General features: G+C 34.7%; 1 protein-coding gene across 11 annotated transcripts in view; it reads left to right on the top strand.

The window, feature by feature from the left end:
* ST18 (ST18 C2H2C-type zinc finger transcription factor) overlaps nucleotides 1-22,020 on the top strand; it is a 349,790-nt gene that overhangs the window by 188,927 nt on the left and 138,843 nt on the right. For 4 of the 11 annotated variants that reach the window (XM_056823905.1, XM_007487137.2, XM_056823907.1 and 1 more), the window contains exons 2-3: nucleotides 3,167-3,209; nucleotides 20,741-20,795. In XM_056823905.1, the coding sequence (XP_056679883.1) occupies nucleotides 20,741-20,795 (55 nt within the window). In that variant the 5' untranslated portion in view covers nucleotides 3,167-3,209. Of the gene's footprint in view, nucleotides 1-3,166; nucleotides 3,210-12,929; nucleotides 13,037-20,740; nucleotides 20,796-22,020 lie in introns of all 11 variants that reach the window. The other 7 variants (XM_007487134.3, XM_007487133.2, XM_007487131.3 and 4 more) reach the window with 3 other exon arrangements.

Genomic DNA, 22,020 nt, shown 5'->3' with positions numbered 1-22,020 from the left:
AGAAGAATTCCAGACTCTCAGTTTCAAAAAGGTTGAAGGGACCTCACTGGGCATCTAGTCCAATGCATACATAAAAGGAATTCCCACTATAATATACCAAAGAATGGTCATCTAGACACTGCTCTAGGATCTCCAAGTGGGTGAGAACACATGTTAGATGAAGGGATCTATCACCTTTCCACCTTACTTTCTTCTGATTGTAATGGTTTTCTCCATCAGATGACAGCAGCATGATATTATGGGAAGAGCACTGGATTTGGGGGACAAGAGGAACTGGGTTGGAATCCTAGATCTATTATTGAATAAGTCCTTTAACATCTCTGGACCTCAGTTTTCTCATCTGCAGAAAGAAAAGATTGGAATTGTTGACCCTAGTGGATACCTAGGATGCCTTCCAAATCTATGTCTGTGACCTCACAGAACACTTTGCTTGGATCTCTCTAATGCCCTTGGGGAATATATACATGTCATATTTCCTTACAAGACAGGAAGCTCTGAAGTTAGGCATCCTCTTGTTTCACTTTCTATTACCATTCTGCTCTCAGATAACTATACTCACCTTTCCCATATTGAATTAGATTCTCTCACTATTCCTCTGGGATATCCCTCTGGTAAGTTATTGCTTCAGAGTACCTGATTATATTTTCTTAAACTGTCAGTCCAAGAAATGCATATTATTTGCAAAAGCACTCAAAATGCCCACTAAGAAACACATGAAGAGTAAGGAGTTTGATTCTAACCCAATATGCTGATAGTTTCATTCCCTTTCTATCTCTTTGTAAAACAGTTCACCACAAATTAATTTTCTTTGATCATGTTAGTACTAACTAGTGACATGCCTCTTTTTCTTAAAAATAATCTCACCAAAAACTCTTCACAAAGTTATAAAATAATATCTTCCATTTATGCATTACTGTAAGACATACAAAGTGCTTTATATATATTATCTCTTTTAACACTCCACAATAACGTTCTTTATTACCATTTTATAGATGTGGAAACAAGCTAAGAGAGACTAAGAGATTTGTCCAAGATCACACAGACAGGAAGTGGCAGAGATAGGATTTGAACATTTGAAACCAGGTCATAATTGTAGTTAGAACTCTAACCATTATACAAAGGTGTCAAACCCAAATAGAGATGGAGACTACTAACCCATACCTAAGGATAACTGTAATCCACATATTGGCTTAGTTTTAAAATGTAGTAACTATGTCTTACTGTAAGTTTATTTATCTTGTTAAACATTTCCCAAATATTTGTAAACAGTTCTGCTATATTCAAGTGTGCTATGACTCCCCAGTTCTATGTTTCATACTTTTACATTGTAACATGCTGTTTCTGAAACAATGTGCTCTCAGAAATGATTATTTTAAGATATTGTCATCTTCCAAAAGCACTCAATATAATCTGTTTCTACAGCTAGCAACAAATGGACAAGAACTTTCTATATTTTCACTCTGCCACAAAATGACACTGTTACAAAGGAACTCAGTGGTCCGCTGTGGATGATATTAGGTTTGAGATTTCATGAAAATCTTTGTTGCTTGACATTTGGTTGGTCTTTATAATGTATGTTTAATTAATTTATCCTCTGCTTTAGGCTTTCAGAAAGTTTCATTATTTTGTAAGGACTCAATTGTGCATTTTGTATACTCATATTAAATAATAGCATACGTGATAAAGCAGCAGGTGATTGCTATTGCTTTGCTGCCATAAATGGCTTTTTTTCTCAGAATTGGATGAAGTCCAATAAGATATATAGAGAATGCTCAGAGCATACTTCAGTGACAGGCTTACCAGTCACTTCTCAGTTCTCTTCCAACAGAGAGCTTTATAAAAGAATCACTAAGAGTAGAACAGAAAAAAAAGATAGCTTCAAACTGCTCTTGAATGTTCAGTTTCTGCTCCTTTTCCCAGGTCTGTGTGACTGCAGCCTTTGGGGAGCTGAGTACCTTGTAGTATCTGATGATGATTACTCTCAACTAATAAAGGGACAATGGTGTCAATTCAATCATCATTACTTTTCTCAGAAACAAGTTGAAGACAGAGTAGGAACCTTTAGGCTCCTTGGGCCCCAGAGGCAAAGCTGGAAAGAGTATATATATTTGACCCTATTCTAGGAAGGAGAAAAGAGTAAAGATGCATATGCATTTTGGGCCCAGAGTTTCAGAACTGAAGCCAAAGGCTCATTGGTATACTCAGTAAAATCCACATCAGAAAAAATAATTGAGAAAATGAAAGTCCCCCTAAAAATACTCTCAACTGTCTCAATAGATGGATGAAAATAAACTCTCGAGTTCACTTTATGAATCATTAGAAGTGAGTTTTGTGTGTTTTATTGTCAACATTCCTAACTTCAAATCTGACTCTCCCTAATGCAATGTTTTGTGGATTTTCTAACAGTAGTGAAATCTGTAAAATTGTAATCACTCCCAATAGGGTCACACTCAATACTATGAATTCAGTTAAATGAAGTTGACTTCACTTTGAGTTCTGGGGTTTTTAGGCATTTGGTGGGGAGTCCAGTGACCTTAAAAGAACTGGCATATGTATGCACTTCAGCATACTCAAAAAATATTCTTCCATGAAATGAAAGGAATTTAAAAGTTTTTTTTTCACCAGTATTTAAACAGGACTATAGCTACTGTTTGTCCACAGCTCGAGCTACAGATGAACACAGTGTAGCTGTGTGATGACAGGAACAGCTGACTCATTAGTAGAGAGCAGTGAAAGGTAATTAACCCTGGGAAAAGTACAGCTGCCATGCGAGCTGTTCCTTTCTGTAGGATCTGATTAGAAATTAGTGTTAAACCACTGATTCTTTAAAAAAAAAGTCATAGATAATTCACTTTCACTCTCAGGTGTGTTCACAAAAAAGGTTCTCAAATATACTTGCAGGACAAAGCAACTTCAATTTAAAAGACATTTTTGAATAACAGTACACACCTGTTTTTCTTTCTATGGGAGGTCTTTTTATTGTGAATATAGTAAACCTGAATAAATGACCTTCCCCAACTTAGTGCTATTTCCCGGTATGTAGAATTATGTGCAAATCATATGTTTTTCATGAACAGAAAATAAATTGTTGATCATCACTATTTGATTAACTTTGTTTCTTTTCTTTTCTTTCCCTTTTTGCTTTGGCGATGTTTCCCATCCACAGCAATGCAGAGTTATAAGTTCATATCTCCTATAATTTAGGGAAGGTAAGTAAAGGCTATGTCAAAGGAAATATTGTCCTAACTTTGGGGAAATTCCAAGCCACTCCCCCGTTTTTAGAAATATGAATATTTTATAACAAGTGTTGGTGTTATCTCATTATAGAAGGGCCACATTGCTAATGTGGCATCTTTAAGATACTGTTCATAAATATATCTGAGCTCAATCTATTGGACTTGCTAAATAGAGGCATCTTACCGAAAGAACCTTAATGACTTAAAAGAAAGAAAAAAAAACTTGCCCAACCTAGATAAGTATAGGTGAAAGGAGAGAGAAAGGGCAAAGGGGAGGGAGAAAAATAACTGCAGATATACTTTTACACGCAACAAAATTGATCAATTTAAGAAAGTCAATAGTTCATATTATGGAATGGAAATAAAACAGTTTTTGGAATTCAAAATTTTTCTTAGATGTTGCTGATACAACCCTGAGGAGCAAAACTTCTTTTTGTACAGTCCTAAAATAACCTATAACCAGTTCAAAGATCTTTAGTTTCTATGGTCTCCTCTACATCCAAATTTCAGACTAGTTTTCCAAATAAAAATTTTGCAAATGCAATGCTTTTTTATGTTTGAACTATTAGCAGTCTATATTTAAACTCACCAAGGTTCAAATGGGTAAAACAACAGAGGAATGACAGAAAATACTCCTTTTGCTGAAGTAAAATCATCCATTCCAAATATTTTTAGACTATGCTATGTCATTTTTTAAAAATTTGTAAAGCTATTTTATTTTACCTATTATATGTAACAATTTTCCACTTAAGTTTTCTGAAGTTACCTTATCCAAATTGTCTCTCTTCCTTACCCCTTCCCAGAGCTACATCTGATAAAGCTACATCATTTTTATCAACTGTACAAACAAAATGCACTTCATGTTCTTTACTGATAATATATGCTATTCTATATTCCAGAGAATGGCCACCGCAATAGTGATCATTTGGGGAAAGTCATGTTACTCTTTCTTTAATATTTAAAGGAAGATGCAAAATACCTGGAAAATCCATTCTAACAAGTTATGAATAAGCTTCAAATGCCTATAAATGTACTTACAATTAAACAAGTCAGAGAAAAGATCATATTCTTTTCTATAAAAAGCCATGATGTTAAATTATATATATATATATATATATGTATATATATATATACATATATATATATATATATATATATATATATATATATATAGGCAGCATGGAACAGTAAATAAAGAACAGCCCCTGGAGTTAGGATATTTAGGTTCAAATTTGTCTCTGACATGCAGTGATTGAGTGACAATGGACAAGTCAGTTAGTTCTTTGTGCTCATAGGGTAATCTCTAAAACTACAAAGAAGATGCTGATCTGCAATGAAAAAGGAAAGTTCCTTGACAGCCTTTCCTGATACAGATGAAATCAGAACTCTAGAGGGAAAAAAAAGATGTTTATTCCTTTTTATAAACTTTTGTCTTTCTTGACATTTAAGACGTTCAGTTATGGAAAGGCAAGAAGGGAATAAATTAGAAACTACCTCTCTGATGTTTAAGTTTGTAGAAGGTCTACAATAGTAATATTCAAGATAAAATTTCAGGGGTAGGAGTGCGTGATGAAAAGGAAAAAAATCTAACTCTACCCCCCTTTCACATCATTTTTTCCTCTTAAAGGTTTGTACTTTTTCACTAACACTTACTAAATTCCCCTCCTCAATTTCTGAATCTTGACTGTTTTCCAATGTATTAGTTATGCATCTCAGCTTTGTGTCATCTGCAAATGTAGTAAGTATGCCATCTATGCCTTTCTCCAGGCCATTAGTAAAAATGTTCAACAATGTAGGACCAAATACTGATCTGGAAGGCACTCCATTGGAGATTTTCTTCCATTGAATCATTAATTACCTATTCTTGGGATCAGTTAACCAGGTTGATTCCACTTAAATACATTATCATCTAGCCTTCATCTCTCCATTTTGTCACCAAGAATAGAGCTCCAAAATTCGCTAGAATATAGATAGGTAAACTATATCTGGAACAGAAACTGAATCTGCCATTTTAGTAATACCATCCAAAAAAGAGAAATAACTATGGAAGATGTTTCCTGCCAAATCAGTTCAATTCAGCAAACATTTATTAAGTACTGACTGTATGCCAGAACTCAGGGAGTTTATATTTTCCTTGGGGAAAAGCAACAGGTACAGAGATCAGTAAATATAAAATATAAAGAGTAATCCTTTGGAAATAGTTGTTGGGTGGTATTTGATTGGTCTTACTGTCCAGACATTTTAAAATGATATGAACTTCAATTGCAAATCAAACTAACAAATATTTTTGTGTTATCAACTGTATGCAAGGTATCTTTAATTTTAATACTCTTGTTAAATCATTGGGATCCTTATTTGGATTCTTGGTCATGTAGGCAGTTGAAAGTATTCATTTGGTCACTATCTAACCAACACTAGCTACTTTTTTTCCTTTTGTATTCTCTCAATTAATTTTGTTGGTAAATAATTTTAGTCACTATTCCTGGGAACCTTTATAATGATGTGAATATTCTTTTTATAACAGTATAAAAATAAGGAATAAAAAAGGCAGAGAGAAACAAAGAGACACAGGCAGAGACAGAGACAAAGAGACAGAAAAATAGAACCAGAGCAAGGGAGAGGGGGAAATGGAGAAAGAGAATGAGAAAGACAGAGACAGAGAAACAGAAAATGTAGCTTTGTGCCAGAAGAACCCAAGGCAGATCTGCCAGGAACCCAATGTTGTTTTGTTTTGGCAGTTGTATTGTTCTTCATCTTTTTTTTTGATAGTGGTAAATTTCATATCATGCTCAAAAAGTCATTTAAAATTCTCCATATTCTATTGATTATGGCTCCATAATTCTTTATCTTTATAGCCAACATTCTTCATGAAAAGGAAACTTATTGCTGATAAAATAATGCCAAATAAATGCATTCATATATATGTTTGTATAAAATATATATGTAAATATTATATATATATATATATATATGTCTATTACTTTGTACCATGGAAGGATAAGTTAGGTTTCTAGAAGTAGAAGGAAATGAAGACTATCCAAAGATACCAAGTATGTGTTCTTCCTTCAATACAGCAAAGTAACATGAGCTTAAAAAGAAAATTCCATTTGAAGTAAAAAAAAGGTTGAGCTTTTGAAAATCAACAAGTGCTCTTTGAACTTTCTTAAAAATGTTTTGACATTATAAGGCCATTTGGTGTAGTTTTACTCAAAATAGCACATTTAGTTACAACACAAGCCTTGAAGTTAAGTGGTTAGTTTAATGAAACAGTTTCCATAGTTACCACAGAACAGAGGATAACTTTTATTTCCTTGTAAGCCAGGAAGGAGCTTAAAAGAGGCGAGATTAAGCAAACAAACCTAACAGGTTTATTATATAGGGTTTCATACTTGATTGACTTTAAAAGAGAGAGAATTTCTCGATAAACAGGATGTGAACATTTTTTAAAAAATGAAATCTGTATCAACATGTTAAGAAGAATGCTAATGTGGTGTCTTCCTTTTCTTTGAGCGTTGCCACCATATTCTGAATCTGGGAGGAAACTGGCTTAATACAACATCTACAGGAGATAGAGTCTGCTTATAGCATTTTGTTAATAAACCATGTCATATCTAAGTTGTTTAAAAAATAGCATACTAAAGGCAATAACAGATTGCTACACATAAGAACTCATGCAATCTTGGGTCTAACTTTATTATTCATTATAAACATTCTCATTTTAAAGGCCTGATGGGAGGGAAATGGGAATCTATCATAGTGAAGATGTCTTCTAGTGCCAGTTTCATTGTTTTCCAGTTTAGCATTGAGATGTGTTCACACTGAAGTGTTAATGGAGGTCAGTGTTGCTGCTCTCCTTTGCTGTGTCTAACCAAACGAGTTCTTACACAGTTGACTGTTGAGAAACCAAATGATGTACTTTCCAGTATTTCACCTTCAGCTCGTGAGCCTTTAAAGCCTCAGTGATTAACAGGACTTTTACAAAGTTTCTATGTAGTTACAAGGACAGCTTCAATCTTCTGTCATTTTTTTGCATTAGCTATGATTATGCTTTTACCACAAAAATGCATTTGTTTTAAAGGTAACAATACAGACTGGGAGAATAGCTTATGTTTCATCTATATTTATCAGCACTCACTGTACATTTGTGTCTTCATTACCAGGAAATATTAAGGGACATTGTGCCATCTATTCCTGTTTACAGTTTATTATGCAGAGATAGGAAACACTTAGCATGTAAAATGAATGTAGAAATTATTCCTGGATAGAAACACGGACATTTCCCACTCGTTGGCTCTTTCTCCTCCATCACCGGATCAGAGTGTAATTGTCAGTAATCAGGCCTGCTTGCTGCTGATAAAACCACTCTGAATGCTAGCAGCCTTCTTTGTGTGATGACTCAATTATTCCAGAAGTGCCTCATCAAATCTGCCCCATCAGCTGGGCTAATAAATAAGGAGAAGAAACTGGCCCCCCAAAGCAAATTATAAATCCATTTGCATTAACCATTTCGCTGGTCCATGATCTAGGCAGAAATAAGCATGGCAGATTGTGTTAAGCTTATTTGAATATGTTTATAATGTTTACAGCATGCAACCTTTTTTTTTTGCACAAGGTGTTGGAATTATCAGTCATGAATAGCATCTAAATGCAGTTATGTTAATTACAGAAAGGCCTTAGGCATCTTTGAGGGATATTTTGTTGCTTAAATCAGGTGAAAGTTAAACCCTTCTGCTAGGAGAAATATGATCCTGCACGTTATTAGAATTGCTTCAGAGTTTAAGGGGAGAAGGCCACTGTTGTGTTTTTACAGGTATGAGGACAAATACTGATATTATGATGCCTACTAGCATAGGCACAATTACTCCATATCCATCACAATGGAAAATTGAAGTTATTTTGTTATGTGTGTGACCTCCGTGGTCTGCAAATCAAACAAAATAAGCACCAGGAGGAGAGCATTACTTTGGTTTTCTGTTGCTCCTTTTGTACTCAAAATTCCTAGAAATATTGCATACAGTTGCAGTAGGAAAAGGTGGTCAGGCCGGAGCCTATGATTAAACATGGACATGGTGATTTTGGACATTCATTGACAAACATTGTTTTGATTCTCCTTTGAAAAATGACAAAGTGTACCTAATGGCAATTCATTTTGTTAGTACTCCTTGAATTACTCTTAATAACTTAGGAAAATAGAAAAGAGAAGGAAGGAAGAAGGAAGAAGGAAGGAAGGAAGGAAGGAAGGAAGGAAGGAAGGAAGGAAGGAAGGAAGGAAGGAAGGAAGGACGGGAGGGAGGGAGGGAGGGAGGGATGGAGGAAGGAAGGAGGAAGGAGGGAAGGAAGGAGGGAAGGAGGGAACCACGGAACGAGGGAAGGAAGGAGGGAAGGAAGGAAGGAAGGAAGGAGAGAAGGAGGGAAGGAAGGAAGGAAGGAATGAAGGAAGGAGGGAAGGAAGGAAGGAGGGAAGGAAGGAGGGAGCGAAGGAGGGAAGAAGGGATGGAGGGAGGGATTGAGGGAAGGAAGGAAGGAAGGAAAGAAGGAAGGAAGGAAGGAAGGAAGGAAGGAAGGAAGGGAGGGAGAGAGGGAGGGAGGGAGGGAGGGAGGGAGGGAGGGAGGAGAGAGGGAAGAAGACAATCATTTGATTGCTAAGCAACTGAATGATTTTGTTGACTGTCTAATAAATTTTAAATATGAAATGGGCTTTCCCTAACAGTAAATTATGCCATTGTCCCAGCATCAGGGCATATACTTTCAGTTATTGTTCCCTACTCTTCCCCACCATTACCTACCTTTTTTTTTTTGCTAAACCATTTATACTTTGTCACTCAATCTTCCATAATCAATAAGAGAGCTAGCTGGATTCAGTGATGATAGGTAAAGTCTAGTTACATGAAAAAAAAAGGTTTCTTGAAACTGAAACCCAAATCTTGGTCTCAGTATCATGATCTAACTACTCTATATAGAACTAAGTAGTTCAAATTAATGTAAAGTAGTAAATGAAGAAAAGGCATAGTTTCAAAGTTACCATTATACCTAAATACATTTTCTGCTAAGTTTTTAACCAGTGATGACTGGTTTATTTCATTGGGTAGTGCTAGTAGGAGTCAATGACATAGATTCCATTAAGGGTAATATTAGTTCAGCAACATGTAACAAATGGAAAATTTTGGGATCAGACCAAGATTACACAGTTAAAGAACTCATATGGGTTTAGACAACCAACTGATCTACTTAAGCAAAATCTGAATGGCCTCAGAATTGAATGATTAGTTTGTTCAAAGCCGATGAAAGAGGTCTATCTAAATGATGATCTGGCATGCTATTCTACAGATGGAAAACATAAAATAAATAGTACTACAAATGCATTCCTTTTGCTTACTTCTACTTTAATAGCTATCCCCGAGTGATAAGGAGAAATGAATTAAGCAAGTTATTTAATTCACACAAACAATTTCTTTGATCATTTAGACTTCACATATAGGGTATATTCATAATTAGAATGGTTTTGTAACTCCTAGAGGAACATGGCCCAAGGGAAAAGGACACCAAACAATCATGCAGAGGTTAGGAAAATGAATTTTGGGGGGATTTACTCAAAGTTCTGGAACTTTAGGAATTCCCCAATTCATCATTCTCACCTTGTCTTCACCAGGAAAGCCTGAATATATTGACATATATGGCTGCAGAAATCATGTAATCAATTCACTTAAAAGAGACTTTAAAGGCCCTTCAGACCAATGCAAATGAAAGACATAGGATCACAGATAGAGACCTGGAAGGAATATTAGAAGTCCTTTAGTAATACCTCCTCATTTTATGTAATTAATTTTTCTAAACCCTTAGAATCAATTCTAAGTATCAGTTCTAAGGTAGAAGAGTGGGAAAGGCTAGGCAATTGGGATTAAGTAACTTGCCCAGGGTGAGGTCACATTTGAACCCCAATTCCCCCAACTCGACTCTATCAACTGAACAACCCAGCTGCCCCTACCCCTCATTTTACTGATGAGGACCTAAGACTAAAGACCTTGCCCAAAGTCACACAAGTATAAAGAATCAGTCAGGATTTGTACCTAGGTCTTTCTCCTCCAAATTCACTAAATTTTTCCCTTTACCATGTTGCCCCTCCTAAATCTTCCACATATATTCCTGGTCTATAATTGCATCATGGGCATTAGCTATGAAAGTAATAATCTGCTTTCTCCACAAAATTCTCTACTTTGAATTTTGTTTGAAAACTTAAAATAAGAAACCTGTCACCAACCTAGGTAGTTTAAAATATATCACAGGAGATGCCTGCTTTCAAACTGTAGTCACAATTTGGGAATCTATTTGGTACCTAGATCACATTACATTAGGGTGTGTCACTCAGCATGACACAATATAATTTGACAGACTCTTTTTATAATGTGACAGATGCATTCCATTGTGTCACCGATTTTAAGAACAACCACATCTTTTTCAGGAGTGGCTGCCATTCACCCATGAACCAGCTGTAGAGGCAGTGAGGCCTCATTATTAGCAGGTTGTAAAGCAGACAAACATAGGGTTTTGTAATCAGTCTGTTTCCTTAAAAATGTCAGTTAATACAGAGTACGCCTAAAAAGTGTGTAACCTGTTAAGTTAGAGACCCTTGAGTCAGCCTTTGTTTTTAACTGTATAAGTAAGAATCTGAGCTAGTATTTGCTAGATCAACTACAGACCTGTTTGTTCCTCCAGGTAGAAAAGGTAGAAAAGTTCGTTTCCCCACTAACTCTTTATGAACTTAGCCAAGTTACCTTGCCTTAGATAACTGCAGCAGTAATTACCTTTTAAGGACATCTTAGGATGCTTTTAAGTGATGCAAAGAGCTTTAAGAGTAAATTAATCCTCAAAATGTTATTATGCTATAGAATGAACTTAAGATGCACAGCCTTGGTGTAGGAACACAACAAATACATACTGCAATGTCATTTGATCCACATTTGAAACCCTAATAGTATTTATGTATCTGAGAAAGAACACTCACGTCTTTCCAATGACAGTCTTCTGATACTTATACATTTTCCCTTCACCTGTATTTTTGTATACAAAGACGCTTCATGAACACATTATGGGGAAGCAGATTTCTAAAAGTTATATTTTGACTCTGCCCTCTTTGCACTCTTCCAAGTGGATCTCAGCTGTGCTGTCTTAACTCTCAATCCCAGGAGACAAGAGAGACAGCAGATGGGGTTAGGGCAGAGGGCTAAAGCATCTGACGGCAAACGGCCTGGTTGTTGAGTGGAAGCTGTGAGCGTCAGGAAGCTACTTTTCCCCTGAGAACCAACTAACCACTGAAGAAAGTTGAAAATGAGCCCTTTGAGAAACGCTATTAAAAGTAGTAAAAAATTGCAATTGTGCAGATGATGTGCTGCTGTGTGCTTATTCGGATGCTAATGAGTTTGACATTAGGGAACTCAGAGGGTTTACAGCTACTCCCTTATGTGATTCAATTCTTTATTGGCAATCTTTGAGAAAATAAATGGAAAATGTATTGCTAATAAATACATAACACGATAGGGTATTAGACAAAAAAGCCGTTACTTTCAGAATTTCGAAAAGAGCTTTATTCACATTGTGACCATTTTTCCAGCATCTTTTGTTTTAGATTAGTGTGTGGCAAACAAAGAGGAATAAGCAGGTGGAAAGCTTCAAAACTCTTTTTTAGAACTGAGAATAAAGTAGAATATTCAGAAAAAAGACATTCGTAGGAAAAGCATACTTCTTTTCTAGTGGTAATGAAATGTGAGCTGGGAATTTCCAAGTTTTGATGGTACTTTTTCATAATTACCTCAAGATCAATAAAGTGTTCTTCCACTTGAGATATATACTCTCCTTTTCCCAAGAGTTGCTAAAAATGAGTTTTAAAAGTCCATACCGATTGTAGAGTGATACTTTTGCGAGCAGCAGCAGCATGGAAAAAAGTCAGTACAGTAAGTTGATGTGCACATAAAATATCTTCTCTTGCATACTTGAAAATGTTGTAACCTATCTCATCCCCTAAAACCCTTGAAACCACTATTCCTTTAGACTCGCTTAAATATGATGTATGTGAGATATACATGATAGGTGAGTAAAAAGATCCCTTTCCGGTATGGTGAGTGGAAGACACTGAATTTCAGTTTTCTCTTAAGTGCCAAATGGTTTGAAAGCTGATTCCATTCTCAATCCCTGGGGCAAAAATAAAAGTGATATGGTAGATGTATTATCACTGAAAGTAAAGTAAACAAAAGATGAATTATTCCTTTAGAGGCTCATTCAAGTGTTGGGTTTTTTAAAAAATCAGTACCTTTATTATTAAAACATTATTGATGACAGAACTGTAAACATAATGAAATATATATGTGGCTTTCTGCCTTACCTTACTATAGGTTACATCTGGATCCTTGTTAAAACTTTGCAGTTCTACAGTTAAGAAATTAAAGTGAAAAGCAACCCCTTTGTCCTTCCCATGACTAAATTTGTCTGACAAAATATACTTCTACCAAAAAGATGAATAGGTGATGTCTGAAATATTAAAACTTTTTATTCCATAGAGACTCTACAGTAAAAATATGGAGGTAAGACTATTGTTGGGCTAGTTCACCAATCAGCGTTTATTAGGGCTGCTTCACTTTTACTTGCTTTACCTGACATATATTGATAGATATATTTCCTTATTTTCTTTTTTATCTGAAGAGAATGCATGTCAGGATTTCTCACTAACGCAGACAAGCAATCTTAGTCACTCTGAAGGACCGACGCATTCAAATTTGGCATACCATTGCACCTGTGAGCAGAAAAAGGTGAGGTAGAAAATGTTTTTTTAATTAGAAAATGGATCTCACTTATAGAAATCAAACTCAATCAAAACCTTTCTAGAAAGCATTTTGTGTAGAATGTTATATTTTTCTCTCTTGACTTACTTTGTGAGGAATAGATTGCTATGTTGAATTTAGAAATTTGATAGTTGTTAATGTCACAGTCAATGAATATACATTTTAAAGTATTAAACACATACATTTCCTGAACCTACGTTTCTACATATTAATTCATTTTCCCCATGAATGTTTGCCCTGAAATCTTAATAAAAATATATTATTCTAGTTTTAATCAACGAGTTTGGGGAAATCAGTTTTGTCAAATATTGTTATTGAATATGCTGATTTTAAGGTTAAAAAACAAAGGATTATGACTCTATAATCCTTCTGATTATACCATGGACAGTTTACAAGGAATGAGAAGCAGGTTTTCATTAAAAAATTGTCATGAATTACTTCTATGTCTATTAGAAAGCATTTTTATGTTAAACATATTTTATAATAGGTAGATCTTTAAAAACTGTCTTTAAGAAATCATAAAGGAACACTTTAAATAGTTGCTTGTATTGAGTTGCTTTTTTTAAAAAAAGAGGGGAATTATACACAAATGTATAGATATTGATGAGTTCTTATAGCGAAAAGCTGCCAGTTGCTCCTTAGTTTCATGAAGCTATGACTCTGCTCTCTAATGCCTTGGTAAAGCAGACTAATAGAAATCCTTGGCACACGTTAGTTACCTAAGGGAATAATAGAACTATTTGCTGTAGTCGTTTGGCAAAAGGACATAAACATATGGCTTTAGTCTATATTCAGCCCTGCCAGTTGTGCAAAGTTGCATGGATGAGGTATACAACAGCAGCGACAACTCAGATCAGGAATGAGACTCACAATAAATCATCCTCATTACAAAGCTATCCAGGCTTGCTTCTGTTCCTAGGTTTCTTTCATTGCAAATATATTTTCAAGTGACTCTGTAGTAAATCCCCTCTGAAAAACACCTTACTTGTTATAAGCACTTGATCTCAGGAACAGCTATATCAGAGAGGGATTCTATTTATGAGATCTCAAATACAATGTACTTTTTCCTTTAGATTTAGTGTTTGTATTGTAGAGACAAAAAAGGATAAGGGAGGGGGTGGCATACATTTAGGGTAATCCATACAGAGCTTTCAACTTTCTTGTGACATATCAAGGACAGAAAGGAACTATAAGGAACAGAAAGTTGAAATCAAGGACAGTATACTATGAAGTGATGATCAAAGTTCAGTAGGCTAATAAATATCTTCATAAATCATATTTTAAAAATTGTGCTTTTAGTAGAAAGCTTGGGAAATAGAAAGCTTAGGAGCTTCCATCTCCATCCCTGAAACCAGCTGCTATTACCACCTTACTAAAGCATTACTATTCTATGGGAGGTATTAGTAAACATACACCAAAGAAATGCAGGAAAATGAGGATCAAAGAGGAGAAAACAGAAAGAAAAAACCCACTTAAACACAATATCCCTAAAAACAATTTTACAATTTATTGTTGCAATAATCCAAATTTATATTGTTCTCCTTTACTTATAACTTGAAATCAGAACTCATTTCCATGCTTTCCTCCCTGTGCAAGAGAGAAATGTATTTTTTCATATCCATACACCAATGCTTAAAATAAAATCATACCTAAATTATAAAAAAGGCAAGTCAGCAGTGGATGCTTTGTTCTTCAATCTAGCCAAACTTAATGCCAAGGTATTGGCATCACCTGTCTGTTTCATTCTCTGGGCTTTAGCCTTTTCCAACTTTCTGTGTTTCTCTCTGTCATTTTTGTAAAATGTTGGCTTTAAAAAATGAAATATGTACTGAGGACAAAAGGCCTCCTCCTGGAGAGAAATTCATAGAATCCTTTTTTCTCCAATGCTAACAGTCATTATTCTTACACTTACCATAAGTTCTCCATGATTAAAATAATAGCCCACAAAGAATAATATGAAATGGTACAAAACCACATTGTCACTGAGGATATTAGGAGAGAACCCAGCTAAACTTGTCATCATGTTTTTTTTAAAAGAATAGTTAATACAAATTAAATATACATGAAGAATTATAATATTCTCCTATATGTGTATAAATTTACTAGATAGAACTTGGGGTCATTATATATATGTATATACTTATACATATATAAAAGATATACAAAATGAATGTACATACATTTGCTAGATAACATTTGGGTTAATTATAGATATAGATTATAGTTATCAAAATGCCTTCAATATTCCTCCTAAAATTATGTGACTATAAAAGCTTATTATGCAAGCATATATATATATGTATAATCTAGAAAAAATAGTGACTACTTAAATGATAAATTTATTTTAAATAATTCACGGTCAATAATTAACAAAACAAGTATTTAATGATTAAAACACAAATTAAAAGTCTAATATTTCTCACACAAATCACAGTTTGGGGGAGGAAGTGAATTATCATTAATGGATGGGAATCAAACATTAGATAAACAAAAAGAGGACTTTTTTGTAATTGTTTTATTCAGTTTCCTTAACTTTGATAAATGAATCAAACCAACTCACAAAGGAAAAAATATTAGACACAATCCCTAGATGATTTAAGATTAAGTAAAATCAGAAATAAAGGAGGAACTAGGTGGTTTGGTGGATAGAGAGCCAGTACTGGAGATGGGATGTGCTTGGTTCAAATTTGGTCTCTTGTATTTCCTAGCTATGTGATCTTGGGCAAGTCACTTAAATCCTATTGCCTAGTCTTTACAACTACTATGCCTTAGAATGAATATTTAAAATTGATTGAATGACTGAAAGTAAGAGTTTTTTAAAAATCATACATATAAGTATAAAAATTAAACATTGAAATTATTTTCTCTCTTCGAGCATACTCCATGTTCCATAGTAAGTGCTTCACAAATGTTGGTTGATGGACCAAAGCATTTTTTGACCTACAATATATGATCATGTTATTTAAAGTTTTTGATAGGATTTTAAAACTTCAATAACTATTGATATATATTGATATTGATATTACTAAGATTCCCCACTCCCCCCCCCCAGATTTATGTGAATTTAAAATCAAAGAATTTAAAGCACATCTTTTCTTCCTTTCCTAGATCATAAACTTAAGGAAGAGACTTTATAGGGCATTTTTCCAAATCTCTTATTTTACAAATGAGGAAACAGAAATCCATAAAGCTTAAGTAATTTGCCCAAAGTCACATAAGTAGGAAGTGGCAGTCCCTTTTTTTCTGTTCTTACTTTTCTAATGCTTTTCTTCCTTTTCTAACTTTATTTTCCTTTCAGTTTTGCTATTTCCTTCTTTTTTTCCTTATCCTTCTTCCCATATTGCATTGAGACCTTTCCTTGGAGACATGTATTTTGTATTAAAGATATTGTAACATAGCAGAAGGCTCAAGCAAGAACCACACTTTTTTCTTAAAAATGTGTAGACATTCTGCTCAGGTTGCTTGGGAAGAAGTAAAGTAGTTCTCTTTCTGGTGCTTCCTTCTCTCGAGAAGGTACAAAATTCTCCTGTCCTGAGTCTTCATTGCCCCACTGATGAGGGCTTTGCTCTAGCACTGACTAAAGTTCTTGACTTGTTCATACGTCTGAGCTCTATCTTTGGACTTGACTTTTAAAAGAAGTTAGACAAAGAAAGAGAATATATAAAGATACAAATGCGGTCCCCTTAACATCCATAAAGTCTTTTAGGGAAGCATACAGCCCCTCCAAAGTGCTATGTACATCAAAGAATTTGTGTCACATGGAGGACATGGACCAATTCAGACACACGGACTGATAGAAAATCTGAAACAGAGACATATACTGAGACCTGGATGAAATCCAGCACACATACAGATTGCTGCCAGAAAAGAAAGAGCCATCAACAAACAAGAGATGAGAAGTAGAAGGCCTTGCATTACAGAGAAACTTAATGTAGAGGGACAATCTAGACTTCCCACTGTCCTAAGATTGTGGGTCATATGAATTGTAAGATAGCTTGATTTCTTATGAAATCTGAATTCTTTCCTCTTGCAAGAAAGCCTCACCAGGAGCAGTCTGTATGTAATCCAGATGGCTATAATGGCCCCTGGAGTAATGCAGGCTCACCAGAAGAGAGGGTTGCTGGACTTCCTGGCACCTTTAAGTTCTTTCCTTTTTTGTGAGGATCAGGGAGAGGGAGTAGAGAACTTTGTTAATAGGTTAAATATGGCTCCTTGGGGAAACAGAGGCCAAGGGAAGAGTATTTCTCCATGCATTCACTTAAGTGTTCTTTCTATTTTTGTTAGGTGAAATAAAGCATGTCTGAAAGTCAATGTTTTGGTGGCTTGCATGCTTACATAAGAGCTGAGGTCCCATAAAGAGACATGAAACAAATTTTAATGTTCCCAGGGAAAACCTTGGGCCAGGGCATGAGTCAAAGAAATTTATTTAGAGAGATCCTCAAGGTGAACCAAATGGACATGAGCCCGAAACTGCTCTCCTGTAGTTATATGAACCATGAGTTACATTCTTATATTTTAAAATTCATCTCTTTGATAAAGCCATAATTTCTAACAACAATCATAAAAATTCAAATATTTTTATAATTTTTATTACCACATGACAAAACAGACTTATGTAAAGACACTTTGAGAAAGCTAAAATGATTCAATTTACATCACTGGTAATCACAGAGGACTAGCTATTTATTTTGACTGGGTATAATATATGCTATATTTTTAAACCAGGCCATGAAGTGCACAAAAGGCTTTAAAAATATTGAAGGGTTTTATGCAAAACCAACCCACTGTTTTGAATGAATAAGTGAGTTTACCCAGTTTTTACTAAATTTATTATGACATTGTCAATACTCAAGGTTTAAAATGGGGAAAATAACATATAAAGATCTTTAAATTCTTTTCTACTACCTTATGTATGATTTTTGAGGTATGTGATAACTGATTACCTCTTTTGTACTATGTAAGAATGTACAAGAAAGGCATATTTCAATGTTTTACTATTTTTAATGTGAATAGGCCTACTACAATGAAGAAATCCCCATCTTTAAAAAAATTATAAAAATATATTTTATTCTTAGAGTGTTAGATTTGATTTTTCCAAAATGAGATCTATAACCTACTCAATATAAAAGCAGGAAAATCTAACAGAAAAATACAAAGAATTCTCAGGAATTTCCATGTCTAGTTACTGGTTTCTCAGGTACCTGAGGCTTATTTTTTAATTGGTATCTACAAAAGAGATTTATTAAGATCAGTATTGTCAAAAGGTACCACTCACTCATATTTTGAACTTTTCTATTCACCATCAATTTGCATGGCATTCTTAGAAACTGAATTTACCAATTTTCTTATTCTTATGGCATGATGAAAAAAGGTAAAGTCCAATCAATACACCATATTTTGTGAACCCAAACTAGTTTGCTTTCTTTTTTGTAGAGTCCACCTGAAAGGTTTTGATTTCACGAATGAGTTTTTATCTTTATTTCAATATATATTCTACAACTGGAGGACAATGGCTCACCAAAATACAATTATGAAACCAGTATTCTGTGCACAATACAAATGGAAAGCCATGAATATTTATGCATTACTTCCATTGACTTTAATGGGGAGGTCGCTGCATGGGATGATGGCAGAATTGTCTGGCTTCTTGATAGCTAAACTAAAAAAAAAAAAAAGAAATAGATTTAAAACTGCTGGAAGGTTATATTTAAATGTATTTATGTGACTTTTATTTGTATGTACTAGGCCTCTTTGTACCCTATGCTTCAATTTTGGAAAAGAAACTCATTGATTTAATCTTCACTTGCCTTTTGGGGAATTTGTCAGAGAGTGCTTTTGGAGAGTTAATAGCACCTGTGTGGCTGTATAGTATTAGGCTCATGTTGTGTTGATTTTAACTCAGGGGAACAGTTTCCTCCAAAATACTTCATGGTCTTCACCATTTTAACCCTCACATGGTCCAGATCGCTCTTAATCTAGTTATTCATTTAGCACATGGTTGGGGGGTGGGGGGTGGAGTTGCATGAGTTGAACCACTTTATATGCAACAGAGATACTCATGGGAGGAGGATGATTTCACAATGCAATGCTCACCATCCTTAGTAAGCCTAGCCATTTTAATCCTAGGCTGTTTCAACATCTGTCATAAATTTATGTGGTTTTCAAAAAAAGGGGAAATTGATAAGAAAAAATTCACCTAGGTTGCTTTTTTGTTGTTCTCCCCTTGTTGGATATTTTTAAAAATATTCATCACAATGAGCCCTGTTATTTGGACTAAAGTAACTGCTGTTCAGTGAAAGCTGTGAACACTTTTTGTTTCATAATTTAAAAAGCAGCGCATTGATTGGTGTGGTATTTATTATGAAATGATGACAAAAGAGTACCAGTGGTTTTAATAGTTTTAGCTTATAAGAGCTGTTGTTAATTTTGTCTGTAGAGTTGCAGGTGAAATAATGCACAATGGATAAATAGTCTATATTGGTTTAACTGAACATAATATATAGTGTGTTCTGGAGTTGTTTGTCTCAATAGACTATAGTAATCAAAAGTAATGAACCTATTATGTGCAGGACCTTGGAGAGCGTAGAATGGCAGTAAAAGTGTGGCACATAAAAGGTTTATTAAAGGAAATTAAAGTCCATCATTGCCACACCTGCTCCCCTATTATAAGTCTATGGCAGGTCAGTGCCTTCAATCACAACTCAGCATCAGAGAACAGAGACACGTTTCCCATTACCATTGCAGTCACACTGCATACAGTCTATTCTCAGTTTTAAAAGATGGGAACAACTGAACCTCTGCTTCTGGTTTTCAGACAGAAAACAAATTAACTCATATTTAAGAATTTTACCTGATAAAACACAGCTCTGACTTAACCTAATAAAACATTTAAGTGTATTTGGAGCGTGGTAGACACTGGTCAGCAAGATAGATATTGCCCTCTCACAGTCCAAAGGCAAATAGTTACAGTGTACTTGGTCTTATTTTAAAGACTCCCATTAAGAAGTTTTAGGAAACTTTATATTGTCTTATTTTGCATTAATCATAAGTCACCATCCTTGCTAATTATGACAATCATTTCCTGAATCGCCACTGTATTGCTGAGTAGAAAAGCATACCATTTGCTCTTCATGTTATGCTTGATGTGGTAGTTTTTCCTGTACTTGAGAACATAGAATGTTTCAGAAAAGACTGAGAAAGATCAAGAATGCAAGATTTGGAGTAGTACAGAGAAGGTTTTGAGGTTGGTTTTTTAAGTATCTGTGCTTATTGGAACCACCATGCTTTAGATAACTGGCTCTTTGTGACAGAAGTGCCTGAATCATCTACAAACACTTGTGGACAATGGAATCTAACCTTAACAGTTGTTCTTTTTCATCTCCAGATTCAATCAATATTTTTTCATAGCCTATAGATTATTAGGAGTACTTTATATGTATATATATATGCATATAAGTGAAAATCCCAACTATCCTAAGGATAGCCTAAACTATCCTAAAGATCTATATTTGTATGCCTTTAGAGCCAGAATGTATTTTGTAAGCAAGGATATTCTATTTTTCATTCTAACTTTCACAGCATCTCAATTTATAATGGTGCCCAAGATGGATATTTTGGATATTTGGTCAGTGTCAAAGGAAGTGACCTTAAGATTTTGTGTTTATGTTACAGATGGATGCAGATGCTGAAGATAAAAGGCTGCATACTCGCTCAAAAGGGACCAAGGGTGAGTTAGCAAGCAGGTTCCATGACACCTTGCCCATAACACCATGAAATATGGTTGTTCTTATGTGTGGTCCCTAATGTGTAGTCACAGTATATATAGCTTCCTCAGGGCTCCTTTTTTTAATCAAGCCAGAACATAGGCTGCTGGCATTGAAAGACACAATGCTATTAGTTAGGAGTTAAAGGGGATAGAAAAGTCCATGGAACTGCATGATGTTTGACAATTGGAAAAATGACATAGAGAATGGAGTCTGGGCACTGTGTGAAACAATATAATGTTAGACAAGGGAAGTGTGCTTCAGTGAAACCCTCAGAATGTTATGGTGACCTTTAGCAGTCAAATGACAGGGCAGATTTTTTAGTTCATTGCCAAAACAGGTTTTAATTTTATATTACCTAGTTTAGTGGCTCCCAGTCTAAACTTAGTTCCAGTAAAAGGAGACTGTTTTTTTGACTGTCCCCTCTGGGATTTTTCAGCAGCTCTGCAAAGTAATGTTTGAAAGACTTAACTTGTCGGTTAGCCCTCTCTTTTTGTAAGCAACAGATGGTAATGTAATATTGAAATATAAACAGGCCCTTGATGTTCTAAACATCTGGAAAGCAAGATTGACTAGCATTATAACCCCTCAAGGAAAATAACTTTTTATTATAATTAGTAATATTTTTGTGACCCTTAATTCTGAGTGGAAAACTTGATGCTCAGTATGGCATGTGAGAGGATAAACCAAGTAGATCCGTTGCTTCTGGGTGGAATCATCTCTCAATTTCAGTTTGCCTAGCTAAGGAAATGGGCAATAGCATTTGAAACAAAACAATCACATTTATAAAATGTTTTAAGAATAGAAGATTCAAATTGTTAGACAAATGAAATACTTTTATTATCTTGTTATTTTATTATTTAGCTGAAGTCAGCAACTCCTATTCAAGTAAAACCCATAACAACAGAATTAAAAACTAAGCTCAAAGAAGATTTATAAACTTTTCAAAGTTTTTCCATGGCAACCAATGTATAGGATCACAAGCAATTGAATTTCCTCTACTCTAAACAAAAGTTTTACTCTAGATTCTTTTCCTATTTGAGTTCAGGCACTTTTTAAGTACCATTGAGGATACAAATAAAGAATATTTTTATGAACCAATATATTGTAATAAAGAGTTTCTAGACAATAAACATTTTATCATCAAAATCCATATATTTATAGTATACTAATCCAGATATGTTGGCC

Source organism: Monodelphis domestica, chromosome 3 (genome assembly GCF_027887165.1).
Source record: "Monodelphis domestica isolate mMonDom1 chromosome 3, mMonDom1.pri, whole genome shotgun sequence".
In the NCBI taxonomy this organism is placed as follows: Eukaryota; Metazoa; Chordata; class Mammalia; order Didelphimorphia; family Didelphidae; genus Monodelphis; species Monodelphis domestica.
Note: the sequence above shows the minus strand (reverse complement) of the source record. Positions and strands in the feature narration are given on the sequence as shown.